This window comes from Trifolium pratense, linkage group LG3 (assembly GCF_020283565.1).
Source record: "Trifolium pratense cultivar HEN17-A07 linkage group LG3, ARS_RC_1.1, whole genome shotgun sequence".
Lineage (NCBI taxonomy): Eukaryota > Viridiplantae > Streptophyta > Magnoliopsida > Fabales > Fabaceae > Trifolium > Trifolium pratense.
The window spans coordinates 36,591,854-36,606,984 of NC_060061.1; the positions used below are offsets into that span (position 1 = coordinate 36,591,854).

Genomic DNA, 15,131 nt, shown 5'->3' on the forward strand with positions numbered 1-15,131 from the left:
GAGAAAGAAGCTTGACAGCAAAAGCAAGAAATGTGTTTTGCTGGGAGTAAGTGATGTATCCAAGGCCTATAAACTCTATGATCCAATTGACAAGAAAATAATCACTAGCAGAGATGTTGTGTTTGAAGAGTCAAAAGGATGGGAATGGAACAAGCTATCACAGACACAAAGTACAGATAATGATGACTGGTCCAATGATGAAGCAGAAGATGATTCAGTTCATGAAGATATTCCAATTGAGCCAGTCAATGAAGGAGATGTAAATGCAGCAGGCAACAGTGAAGATGATGACATGATTATAAGTAATAACACCAGTGATAGTGAAGGCAATAGTGATGGAGTAACACAGCTTCCTCCTAGAATCAGAAAACCACCAAGGAGTCTTGACATATATGTAACTGGAAGAGAAGCAGAAGAAGAAAGAGAACTTCATAATCTAGCCATCTATAGCACTGGTAAAGATCCCAACACTTATGATGAAGCAATGAAACTTGATGTTTGGAGGGCTGCTATGGATGCTGAGATGGATTCAATCAAAAGAAACAACACCTGGGAGCTCACTTTGTTACCAGATGGATGCAATGCCATTGGTGTGAAATGGATCTTTAAAACAAAATTTAATGAAAAGGGTGAGATTGAAAAGTACAAAGCAAGGTTGGTGGCTAAAGGCTACACTCAGAAACAAGGCATTGACTACAATGAGGTGTTTGCACCTGTGGCTAGATGGGATACAATCAGAGCTATACTGGCTCTTGCAGCTAACAACAGATGGAATGTGTTTCAGTTAGATGTGAAGAGTGCCTTTTTGCATGGAGATTTGACTGAGGACATATATGTGGTTCAGCCTGAAGGGTATAGTAATGGCAACAAGAACATGGTGTACAAATTGAAAAAGGCTCTGTATGGATTGAAGCAAGCCCCTAGAGCTTGGTACAGTAAGATTGAAGCTTATTTCAGTTCTGAAAAATTTGTGAAATGTCCCTATGAGCACACTTTGTTTGTTAAATATGGAAAGAAGGATGAGATACTCATTGTTAGTCTCTATGTAGATGACTTAATTTTCACTGGAAATGATGTCAATCTAATAGAAGACTTCAAAAGCTCCATGAAAGGTAGATTTGCTATGACAGATTTGGGCAAGATGAGATATTTCCTTGGAGTTGAAGTAATTCAAAGCAGTGATGATATTTTTATGCATCAACATAGATACATTGCTGAGATTTTGGTTAGATTTGGAATGGAGAGCTGCAACAAAGTTACTAATCCAATAGTGCCTGGGTGCAAGCTTGTCAAAGATGCAAATGAAAGAATAGCTGATGGTACTACATATAAGCAAATGGTAGGGTGTTTGATGTATTTGCTGGCTTCAAGACCTGACATTGCTTATTCTGTATGTTTGGTAGCTAGATTCATGGACAGGCCTACTGAGAAGCATGTGATTGCTGTAAAAAGGATCATAAGGTATCTAAAAGGAACACTGAGATTAGGAATTTTTTATAGAGCTGGTTCAAGTGAGGATTTGAAGCTCATTGGCTGGAGTGATTCAGACTATGCTGGTGATCTAGATGACAGGAAAAGTACTAGTGGGTTTGTGTTTATGCTTGGCTCAGGTGCCATCTCCTGGTCCTCTAAGAAACAACCTATAGTGACTCTTTCCACAACTGAAGCAGAGTTTGTATCAGCAGCATCATGTGCTTGTCAAGGAATATGGCTTAGGAATATTCTGAGTTACTTGAGAGTGAAGCAACCTGAGTGCACTATGATCTACTGTGATAATAGTTCTTCCATTAAGCTTTCTAAGAATCCTATTATGCATGGTAGAAGTAAACATATTGATGTCAGGTATCATTTCCTTAGAGATCTCACTAAGGACAATGTTATTGAGCTGGTGCATTGCAGGTCAGAAGAACAATTGGCAGACATCCTCACCAAGCCTTTGAAGTTTGACAGTTTTTGCAAATTAAGGGAGGGACTTGGAATTTGTGATCTGAATGATTTTGTAAAGTAAATTGTATCTGTTGAGGATTCAATTTAAGGGAGGGTATGTTAGATATAGGCTTATGTGCTTAGGCTTAGTGTTGTATGGCTTGGCTTGTGCAGCAAGCAGCATGTTGCAGGCGCGCGCGCAAGGCAGCCTGGCCTGCTATTGGGCTTAGGCTTGGCTTGGCCAAATTGCTAGTCTAAACAATTGAGTTGTAAATAAGCCTATATAAGGCATTGCCTATGATGAATACAATGAGAGATTCCACTTTGCAATTAACAATGATATTGTTTTATAAACAAAAGCAAAGTAGATAAAATAAAACAAGAAAATACAAACACAGGATATAAACCTAACCTAGGAACACAAACGTGTATTTATATTTCATCTCAATCTCAATACGGCAAAGAAACAAACTGATAATCACTTCGTTACAGTGACCAACCAATTTATGTATTCCTAATCAAGACAAGCTCACCAAAAGATGCAATCAAGTACTCCCTCCGTCACCAAATTACAAAAATGAGTCAAAGAAACTTGATGTATTTGGTTAAAGATTTGGACTAAATACATCAACTTTTGTTGACCAACTTTTGCTTATAAATTGAGACGGAGGAAGTATTATATAGAGAAAATAAAAACATTTAAAAGAGCAAATTTTTTTTTGAATGATAAAAGAGCAAATATCAATAGTCTGCATCATGTTATAAAATATTAATATAAAAAAAATAGTCTTGTATCAGTGTCACTACATCACAAAGGTGTGTCCCACATGAAAGTAGTTTTCAAGTTGGAACCAAAAAATCATCAAAATTAGGTCTACCATAGCTTATTCCCAAACTCATGCACATTGCAACAATAATCAAAACAAAAACAACAAACCCACCTAAGAAAACACCGTACCTTGTTCCATTAACAAACCTAGATTTATAACTACCAACTTTAATGTCATCTGCATTAGCCACCATATCCTTGTCCACAAATTCACCAATAGGAGGAGGAGGAGACAAAGAAGAACCCAACAATTCATTCTCATGTTCATTCTCATCTTCATCTTCATCTTCATCCCCGGAGTAACAAAAAGACATCGACCTCACTTCACGTTGCGATGCCACGTTGTTGTCGTCGTCATCGTCGTCATGATCACTCTCACTCTCTGTCGTTGACTCAAAAAGTCTTCGACCCTTTAATCTTCCACTTTCAAAAGCTTCCCTACGTTCTTGAATAATATCTTTCACCGACTCATGGTAATTCTTCCATGGTTCTTCATGTTCATCTTCTTCTGATGATGATGATGATGAAAAATCTTTTTGAAGACTAGACATTAGTTCTTTAGGAGAAACAAAATTGTTACTAAAATCTAGTTGTTGAAAAATAGGATTTGTGAAGGTGGTTATAGGTGAACGATATTTTCGTGAAATTGTTGATCTTGATTCCTTAAAAGCGTTCCAATCTTGTTCTAGTTTCTTGTATTTCTTATGAAGTTCTCTTATTTCTTTTCCTCTTTCTTCGGTGTAATGTGGTGGGGTCGAATTTGAATCAAGTGCTCTGTTTTTCTCTCTCTGTTTCTTGTTTTCCATCACTGATACTCTGTTTTGAATTCACTCTTTCATCTAAATCTAATAATGGTGTTGGGTTCTTTTATAGATGAAATCAAATTAGTGGGCTCAATTTGTTTTGTAAGTGAGATTATTATAGTGAGACACAAAAATTAATTGAGTTGAATCTTTTTAACATAAATCTAATAGATTTGTTTTAGTTTTTTGACCAAATAAATCGGATAGATTTTCGTAATAATTAGTTTAGATTATGAGAATCTTTTTTCATATTTTCTTTGACCTTATTGGAAGAGAGAGGTAGATTTGACCAAGCAAATATCAATGATGTTATTAACATGTCTTATTTATTTAACCCATTTAATTGATTATCTTCCCCCCCCCCCCCCCAAAAAATTAACTTAATCGCTTTTTTTTAATAATTTAATTAATTACTTTTTTCTATATAAAAATTAATTAATTACTTTTTTACAAGAATTAAATTAATTACTTAGAAATATTGTTTGAGTAATTGTATATTTTTTGGTCAAATCATTAAATTAAATTTTTCCTTCAAATTATTTTTAGTTCTAATACAATCTATTAAAATAAAATTGATTTACCTTAAAAGATTATTTAAAAACTAATTTAATCTTTTTACCAAAAAAATAAATTAATTTAATCTTTTACAAAGAACATCTAATGTGTGTGTTAAACGGTTTATTTTTTTGGTTTAAAAAAACAATAAAAATAAACAGTTTAATTTTTTGTCAAAAGAAAGGGTTTATTTTTTGAAATTTTTAAGCATGTGTGTTATTTGAATTTTAAATTCTAGAATGAATTTAATTTATATGCACCGTCGGTGTAAAGTTATTTTGCACATGCATCCAATAAAAAACCGACACATCATGTATGGTCATTAAAAACACATGATGTGTCACATTCATTATGTGACGTGGCAACGCGTCATTGGATGCATGTGTAAAAATAATTTACACCGACGGTGCACAACAATTAAACTCTTCTAGAATCTGTTTATTTCCTAGGTTCCAAACATATTTCGGAAGGTAGGTTATAAACTGGACTGATATGTGCAAATGCAAATCTGTAGTTTTCTAACATTGTTGTTTTGGTCGTCAACTTCAATTCACCATTTCAGAATGTAGGTTTCGAATTTAAGCAATTTTGAAACGTAAGATCCGAAAATATATTTGTTTTAAAACGTAGGATCAAAAGCAAACTCGGACCAAATCCGGAGATATTTTGGAAATTTTGGGGGCATGAGTACAATGTGGGGTGGGGTGGTGGGGAGCTAAAGAGCAATTTTAACAAATATTAAGTTGTACATGAATCGGGCTGACTTTGGGCTTCATTTGAGCCCATATTTAAACCACACTACCCAATTCACCCAACAAAAATTCTTTCACACTAATTTTTTTTTCGGTAAATAGAAATCGAATTTTTTCGCGTGTTTTAGGGGCCTAAAGAGAAACTTTCTTTCTTTTGGTGCCTTGACTTTCCTCGTGCGGCCTATTAATTTTCATTCTTATTCTTCTGCTACTTAAACAGCAGACATTATAAAAATAAAAATAAAATAAAAATTGACTCTCTTCGTAGTTCTCTACTTAAGTAGCGGATGTGTAAAAATATTAAAATTTTCAGAATTTTACATTGTTCTCTACTTAAGTAGAGAACTGCGTTAGCTACTTGTAACACTTCATATACATATAAAGTTCATCACATGTGTTTATTTATTACGGAACAAGTGCATACTCATAAAGATCATCATTTTACAAATTCACACATTGGACAACAATTGTATCGAATAGTTATTAAAGATCATCTTTTATGCATAGAAGAATTGTATAAGCAGACAAGTCACACATGATATCGTGATATCATAGAGTAAACATATTTTTATTGACCAACAAAACTTCAATTTAACTCTATCATTGTGCAAGATTAACTAACACACATGAATAGAGTACTTAATCTATCTATATAACATGTTAACTAGTGAATTAGTTATTAAGCAATTCTCTACTTAACTCAAGTATAGAACAATGTAAAATCTTGAATTCAAAATTTTACTTTAAAAAAATAATTGTCATAGCTAGTGAGCATACAATACAGAAGTCCCATGATGAATCCTCCAAGAATGATCATAGATGGTGATTACTACACTACAACTCACATCAACATGGAAGATAGAAGACATAAGGAGTAAAAACAACACATGCTGGAGGTGTTTGGGCATATGAACATTTCTTAGGGTCTCAATGCTTGTTGTGGCTTAAATAAGCAAAGTATATCTAATCATGGAGCCCTCAAAAATTAAATATCAACGTCTACTTACAAGCCCCACCAACAACACTCATCATTAGTGTGCCAACATCATACTATTAGACACGACTAAACATATTTGGAAATTTTTACATCCACGTATACTCTTTTTTTTCTATCATTGTTATAGTCTAACACGTCTATCATCATAATTTATGAGATTATAAGAAAGCCTTTAATTAGAACCTCTCAAATGATTTTATTTTTACTTTTTATTGAAATGAATTGAGGTGGTGGTGGGAAGTTCGTATTTCAGATTTGAAGTGTCTTCGTTTGGTTAGGTGCAGTTCAGGCAGGTGATGTGGGATCCACTTGCAATTTTAAATTCGATAAAATTTAAGCAATGGTAGGTACTAGGTAGTGTTTTCATCGTATTATTTTTGGAATCTCTTTAGGTGATAATATTGGATGGGATAATATGCTTTACACATTCATGTTACGGATATTATTCACATTATAAATATTCTGTATAAGATTGATAGCATTACACTAGCGCATGTTCTTGAGAAATAAAATATATGCTTGGATTTTATGATAAAGAAGGGAGCAAATTCGAAGTGCTTTGCGCATTGAATTTTCCCCGCTTGATTTGGAGTCCCTCGTATGAAAAGATAAGTTTGGAACTTAGCTTATGCTTATTTATTTTCTTTTTTCTTTTCCTATGTTACTTTGTAACACTGTCCCTGACTTTTTAAATACCTTACTTGAATATTAAACATGGGTCTCAAATAAAAAAACACAAAATATTTAAAAGAATTATCTTCCATTTAAATTATAAATAACATTAAAATCAATTATCATTGTATGTAACATTAAAATGAGACATCTTAATCCAAAATTAAATTTGTTGCAAAGATTGAAATGATTTGATGATTGAATTTGTGCATAAGTTTTATATATAATATTTTCAATTCTAAGTTTTTCAAAAAAAATTGAACCAAGGACCTTACACACCATAAAAATCAAAGCTTACCACTAATCTATTGATAATCATAATTTTTTTTTACTAAATCATAAAATATTTTTTAAACATTAAAATATAGATGATTATTATTATAAGATCTTAATATTTCGAGACTTTTTAAAGCCCGGTATTGTTGCATACCCGACACTTGGGTGTGAGCCGGACGTCCTTCAAAAATATTTGATAAAATTAGAATATTACACAGAAAATTAGCGTTCCCCTTGTGCAGGGATAACACACAAATCACAAAATGGTCCAAGTTTTTTATGTACAAAAAATTATATATATAGCGAGATTCACGCGGAGCTTTCTCGTGCATTCTCAATTCTCATAAAAATTGCTTAGGTCTAATTTAATTGAGAGTTTGTTTACGTGACATTTAATTGAATCTTTCTCTAACCCATTACTTAAAAAAAATCTTTTCAAAAAAAGATTTTTTTTTAAAAAAAGCAAAAAAAATATCCTATCCAAAAAAAAATTTCGTATCTCACTTATTTGTTGGATTGATTGTTAGATATATACAAATTACTAATCTATAAAAAAAAAAAAAAACTAAATTAATCGGATATATATATATATATATATAAGCTTATACAAATTTATATGTTCTACGTGAATACATTTTATTTTATTTTAAATTTTAAAGAAAAGATTATGTTCATTAGAAAACGATCCCCATGGTTGGATATATGTTCTATGTTCTACGAAAAGTAATCCCCATGATGAAAAGTGTCTGTAGATGAGAGTGAGAACTAAACATGAGAATTTTATTGATATTCATTAAAAAATAATAAAGAATTAACAACAATTTTTTGTTCATGGAGCAACTATAAAGTCCTATGGAAGAGGGATAGAAATAGAGAGTCCCAATGGTGTAAAATTGAAAACGATGAGCTTTTCCCACCCTACTCTTGATTAAAAATATACATTGACTAATTAAAATTTGAATATCGAACGTGGAGGTTATCCACATTTTCATATTTCATATTTCATTAATCATATTTTATTTAGCAAGATGAAAAGTGACCCCATAATAAAAAGTGTAAGTGGAAGATAATGATAACTGAACACGAGAATTTTATTGATATTCTTTAAAAAAAATATAATATAGAATTAACAATTGTTTTCTGTTGATGAAGTCTCTATAGAGTCATTTAACAAAGACGGGAAAAAGATATATATATATATATATATATATATATATATATATATATATATATATATATATATATATATATATATATATATATAGAGAGAGAGAGAGAGAGAGAATCTCTCTGTGGTATATATTAAGAAAGAGAAACACTTCTCACTCCACTATTATAAACGTAACGACCCAAATTTATTATTCACTATTTAAGTGTTTAATTATTTGGTGACGTGGTTTTTAAGTAAGATAGTAACTTTAAGTTATTTATCGAGAGTTTTAGTTAACGCGCGAGTTAGTGAGAGTTAACGCGAGTTGGGCCAAGCTATTGGAGAGAGAAAGTGTCACATTTGTGACTTTGAAGAGGAGGAAGAGAGAAGGGAGAGCAAGAGGAGAGCGAGGGCAAGCTTGAGCTAGAGGGATCAAGAGCAATCTTCGAGTTTTTCTTCGAATCCAGGTATGAGAGTAGGTTTCATAATCGTGGGTGACTCGAGGAAGGGGAGAATGTCGATTTCTCCTCACCCGAACTTCCTCCACCCCATTTTCGTTTTAGTTTTGAATGAATTTTCTTAATGGAAATTGATTCTAAGGTTCATAACATGCTTAATATGCTTTTGACATGATGTATGAACGAATTTATTGAATAAAAACGAATTTTATGGATGATTAAACTCAAGAACTTTGTGTTCTTGAGTGTTTTGAGTAAAAGTGTTAAATCTCTACTTTTTCGTAGTAAAAATGGTAGATCGGTGAAATGAACCGTCCTTTTGTGTTTAGATAGGTTTGTTACACTTGAATACAAACTTATTTGGGGTTTATAACATGAAAAATGGGATTTTTGGGTGATTTGGAGTGAAAAACGTGAGTTTTGAACATTCCTGACAGGAACCGTTCGCTACGGCTCGCTAGGAGCCAGTGTCCCACTGGTGTGGTTCGCTACGGCTTGCCAGGCCTTCGCGCAGCAAACACGTTCGCTAAGGCTCGCTACGGCTCGCTAAGCCACCGTGACAGCACAACACTTTGCTGTTTTGAAATTTGAATGACTTTGAGGGTTCTAACATGTTATATTATGTATTTTACCCAGTTTTTCGCGTAGATTCCGATTCCGGAGTTTGTTTTATGATAAAATGCATGCTTAATACACTTTACTTATATTATTAGTATTGTGTTAAAAATGTGAGTAAATGCATTGTATGTGTTGATGATTGTTGATGATGTTTGTTTAAATATCAAAGAAGTATATTAAGGTGTTAATCAACTTAATAAAGAATGATATTAGGATTATGTTATTCTAATAAAGAAGGATATCGAATTATGTTATTTGATAAAGACGTATATTAAGGTATAAAGTTATCTTAATAAAGACGAAATGTTGGATAGTGTTCCACATTTATAAATGACGAGCTTAATGCTAAATGTGATTGTTGATGTGAGAATATTCATGAAAACATATGCATTCATGAATTATATTAGGGATATTGGATATTCCAATAAAGAAGGATATCAGATTATATTTATCCGATAAAGAAGGATATTAGAGGTGACATACTCTAATAAAGACGATGGTACCACATGCATTAGATATGTCTAGGGGACATAGCATGAAGATTGTGGCATTAGATTGCATTAGGATATGTGTACATTATTTGATATTTGATATGTGACACATATGTTTGCATTTATGTTATGATTGTTATGTGACACATATTTTACTAAGTGTACTTATTGCTCTTCGATGAAGTGATGTTTGATTATAATGACCTAGAACTTATAATTGAATGATAGATGATGATGTATATGTATAATGTATGATTATGCATGTTTTATGAAGGAGTGTTTAAGTACCGTTTTACTTACACTTATATTTTGATTATGTGATCTAACTCTCATGCTTTGTGTTATGTGCTGGGGGTCCAGATTCACAGGTTTTGTGGTTATCAAGGTTGAGTCGTCGGTGAAGCTCCGCTCTGATTGTGACACGGGAAAAAAGGGTTTTATATGTATATAGAGTCTCCTTATCTAGGTTGTTTTGTATAGTTAATAAATACATTATTTGATTTAAGATTTGTATAAACAAGTATTTTTACTAATTAACTACATTAGTATTATTTTGGTTGAAGAGTGTAATGCTCGAACCGTGACTTTTATAATAACAAACTTTGATTTTCCGCCGCGTATTTATAAAAAGATTTACTAAACGTAGAATCACTACAATAATGGGTTTGGGTGTTACAATAAATACACATTGACTAAGTGAAATTTTCCATATTTTATGTTCATCACATTTTCACTAGATTACATCCGGCTGATGAAATATTTTGGAAACCTAAAATAAATTAATATAGTTTTAATTTTTTATAATCTATGGAATTTTTTTATAATTCCAATTTTAAGCTTTCCATAAACCTTCACTCAAACCATTTTAGAAATATTAATTTATCAATGTGAGTGTAAATCCATACATAAATTTTTTTCATTTGACGTTCACACGTGAAGATTGTTTCTTTGTGGTACAATGATCAAAGTATGTTAATATTCATTTGAAGAATAGTATAAAATTTACAATTATTTTTTATTGATGGAGTTCCTAAAGAGTCCTAGGAGATAGAGATGTGTGTGTGTGTGTGTGTGTGTGTGTGTGTGAGAGAGAGAGAGAGAGAGAGAGAGAGAGAGAGAGAGAGAGAGAGGTAGAGAGAATCTCTTAGTTTTGTTGAACGAGGAACAAGAAATGGGGGAGTACTTCCCACCCCACCATGTCTCTGTAACATCCTTAAACATATATAGTATTTTCATACTCAAGTAAATTAAATAAAACCAATCTCATAAACAATTGAAAGAAAAATATATACAACATTCAAAATAATATAAAATGAAAAATGAAATAGACAACATTCAAAAGAAAAAACATAAGAAAATAAATATTATTAAAAAAATGAAAATTATCTTGTGGGACAGATATAGAAATAGAGAATGAGAGAGAGAAAGAGAGAGAAAATCTCTGACGGGTGTAGAATGATAAATGTATAACACTTTCTACCCCACTATTAAAAATGATCCTTAACTAATTAAATTTTCATTTGAGAATCGAGCTTATAATTATTTTATATTTATAGGGTCACTATATAGTCCCGAGGATGAAGATAAGAGAAATAATTTATCTCTTAATGGTGTAGAACGAGAAGCGAAATAATAGTTTTCATCTCGCTCTATCCTGTAACATAGTTAAACCTATATCATCCAAAATCTATCTTAATTTTATCGTAGAATTTTAAACCAAATTACTCAAATAATATAACAAAATAAACACATAAATAATATTAAAAAAGAAAATAAGTTCGTGTATGACAATGACTAACATACTAGTATATATATATATATATATATATATATATATCGATGTTAATTAACATATGTTTATTTTAACTTTTCGAAAACTTAAATCACATGTTAATTAAGACACGTGATCACCTGATTTATTGAATATTGAAGCAATTGGAAGCTACTTAGCTACAAGACTTTCACTTTGACATGCGTTTGATACTGGTTCCAATCCAACAGAAAGAATATATTCAATCCAAATTATATTCAATCAAATGAGATATATATTTTTTCGTAAGGAAGTGATTAAAATCCAACCATGTTATTGTCTTTGATTCTGAAAGTAGCTGAAGTTGATAAATTTCAGCTGGAATTTACTTTGTGTTTAAGAAGGAACTTTGTTTGTTTTGTTCTTCATCACACTAGCCTACTAAAACGCCTAATCTAGTTCGAGGGTTAGTTCTGACATAAGTGATCATCCTTATCGAGTCCAGTGTCAATCATCATTAAATCAACTAACAATTAGTAGGAACTTTATCTCTATTACATGTTCTTTAACTCTTAAAAATGTTAAATACGAGATTGAATTTTGTTGTCGGCTGTTAACTAATAAATGCATAGATAAGAACATAAAATATAAATAAAAACCATAAATTTGCAAACTGAGTGTTTTTTTTTTTTTTTTTACTGAATGCATTAATATTGGCAAAAATATTGTAGCCTAGAGAATCAAGTATTTTGCTCGAATATTTTTGCAGATAGTGTGTGATTTTTCTCATTGCTTAGAGTAAGTGGCCCCCCACATTTGCCATATTACCCTATCTTTCGCGGAATATTCCGTTTTTTCTATCCACACATACGTTCTTCTTTTGGAACGTGACTTCCTCTTCGATTATTGACACTAAAAACACACGGAACACAAGTAAAACGTCAAAGTTGTCACTTTTCATTTAGCTTTGATTGATTCTAACACTCTCACGATCTTTGTGAATCTCTATGTACTCGAGAAAGACCCGATTGCCACATTTTCGACTGATTTTTACTCGACTAACCTTCAATCGACTAAATTGAATCTGACTTCTTAAAATTTTAGATCAAACCTAATTCAACCTTAACAACCGAGTTTTAAGATAAAAATTACCCCTATTAATAACTATATTTTTAAATAATCTCTCAACTATATATATCTTTTAACACGACTAACCCTAAATTCAACTACTTAGTATTCTTGACTAACAACTTAAACTCACATGAACAAGAACAACTATAAACTCACATGAGTTGTTCTTGATGCGAAGATTTGGATCTTTAGAGTTTGTTCCTTTCAAGATTTTATATGCAAATTTTTCCGATACATTTTTTTGTGCTCAGCAAAAAATCTCTAGTTCTAAATAAATACCCCCACAAGCGAGTAGTGAAATTATTGTCTTCGGATTAATCGATCGTTAAATCGAGATACCGAGTTAAAAAAACAAGAACAACCATATTAATAGTAAGTGTATAAATACTCTCTCCGGTCCTTAATATAAGAGAGATTTTACTTTATAGATTCATTAAAAATCCAATATATTTAGTCTATAATATGGACCAAATACATTAGATTTTCAATGAATCTAAAAAGTAAACTCTCCTAATAAATAAGAAAGGGCAAGGAAAAGACATGCCATGAAATGTGAAACATATTGCCACATGCCTTGTCTAGAGCATCCATTCTATGTACTTCTTTTTCCTGACTTACAAAAGTTGAAAGCAACTAACAGCCTGTCGTTTTTATATCATCAAATACATACGACTATGATAGTATTTTAGTATATCATATTAGGTGACAACTTGCCTACCCATTTCATGAAATTGGGCTGGACAACCCATCCTAAGTGTTTTAAATATAGTGGTTGATCAAAATGTCATTTAAAATACTGTTAGTTTTTAATTGTGGTAATATAATTTTCCATAATTATAGATTCACCCCATATGTAATTAAGAAACGAAGGTTCCCGATGCACTTAATTCCCTTTCTTTTGTTTTTTGTTTTTTGTATGACAGACTTAGTTCCCCAATGTTCCAAATTCCAATCACAACCAGCAATGCAATTGTTATTTGTAAGGGTTTTCTTAAAAAAAAATATCTTCACTATTTTAATAACCTTGCTTTCAAAAACTAATGGGTTTTCCGTAAAAAAAAAAAAAAAAAAAAAACTAATGGTTTTTTTAGAGGGTCGAAAACTAATGGTTTTTTTTTTTGGAGCATGGTTGATTTGTATATAAATTTATTTATCTTTGCTATTTTTTAATTTTCATAAATCTCCTCCAAATTCTTTAAAAAAGAAAAAAAACTCCAAAATAACTAATATAATGACTTTTATTTTTATAAAAAAATTTAAATCAGTTTTTTATCCCTACAATTATAGTAAATTTTAATATTAGATGTTTCATTTCAATGACAAACATTAATTCCATGGTTTTTTTTATATATATTTATTAACACCAATGTAATAAAATTCAAACCAGACCGGCCGATTATTTTCTATGATTTTTTTTTACTATATTTTGTATAATTTTTTATTTTATTTTTATGCATAGATTATTATTTTGCTCATATTTTTATACATATATTATTAATGGAGTAAAATCACAATGAAAGACATAAAATTTGAAATATTATTAAAATTGATAAGGACAAATTAAATTGATAAGGACTTAAAATTTCAAAGAGAAAAAAAGTTTAATTACGCAACATTTAAATTATGTCTTTGTAGTGAGTGTCGCATACCCTGCAAGGGCCTTTGTAGTAAACATGGATGCATCGTTCAAGTTATCGTAAACAAACCAATGCAGCACTGGGCCAAGAAAATGTATGACATGCAGACAAATCTCTAAACATAACAAGCCATTTGGCATCCACACGTGTGTAACTCTTGTCAGTCAGAATGGTACATCCAACCAACATCAACATCCATGCCCTGGTTGCGCTGTCATATCTCCTGTACAAATTGGCATTCCTCATATAACTCTCATATAGCCACTGCTGTGAAAAATAACCACCCCTCTGCGTTGCAGTCTCTCGCAATGCAAACTGATACTCCTCCCCTAACAACTCAACTGCAAGTGCCGCAACTTGTTCCTGAGTAACTGATAGAAGAGTATAAAAGTGACCCCTAACAGGCAGATGCAAAAGACATGTCACATCGTCCAAAGTAATAGTCATCTCGCCGAACGACATGTGAAATGACGATGTCTCAGGATGCCTCCTCTCAACAAATGCGGATAAAAGTTGTGGATCAGTAAGTTTCAAGCTAGTCCGCTCAAGCCAGCACAACCCCGAAATATTCAACCACCCTTGAATAATTTCAGGATGGTGATCAGGAACCCTGTCAGCTACATTTTTTCCTAAAGATGCTATTCGTAGCTCAATTTTGTCACCTACGACACGTTCCTACATATAATTAAAAAAATACATTGTGAATAATAAATTAGACCGGATAATTGGATGCATACCATAAGACATTGAAAATGAACTATAATAATATTTCAACACTAAATTTGTATTCAAAATAAGGATTTAACAGTTGTAACGAGAGTATAAACAAAACAAATTAAAAAAAAAAATTGATCAATATAACTTAACAAATAATAACAATACAAACAAAGTATTACCTGACCAAACCATACATAACGAGCAACATGCTGCTCGTATCGAGTCAAAAGACTCGTATCGATCGGCCCTCCAGGCCAACCCTGCTGCACAGCCTGCTGCTCAAGCATTGCCGGCAAAGGCTCATCGTGTTCCGGCTCCCCCTGATGTTGTCGAGACTCTCCACATCCTCTGTTATGCCTAATTCTACCG

General features: G+C 31.9%; 1 protein-coding gene and 1 non-coding gene across 2 annotated transcripts; one reads left to right on the top strand and one right to left on the bottom strand.

Moving 5' to 3' along the window:
• Positions 1-6,986: 6,986 nt before the first annotated feature.
• LOC123919175 lies at positions 6,987-7,089 on the top strand. Its single transcript, XR_006813088.1, has one exon. It is a non-coding gene; the product is annotated as a U6 spliceosomal RNA (small nuclear RNA).
• A 7,010-nt stretch (positions 7,090-14,099) lies between these two features.
• On the bottom strand, positions 14,100-15,049 carry LOC123915032 (protein MAIN-LIKE 1-like). The gene is made up of 2 exons (XM_045966190.1): positions 14,942-15,049; positions 14,100-14,720 (listed from the first exon to the last, which is right to left on the bottom strand). Exons 1-2 carry the CDS (start codon positions 15,047-15,049, stop codon positions 14,100-14,102), a joined length of 729 nt encoding a protein of 242 aa, XP_045822146.1.
• Positions 15,050-15,131: the final 82 nt, after the last annotated feature.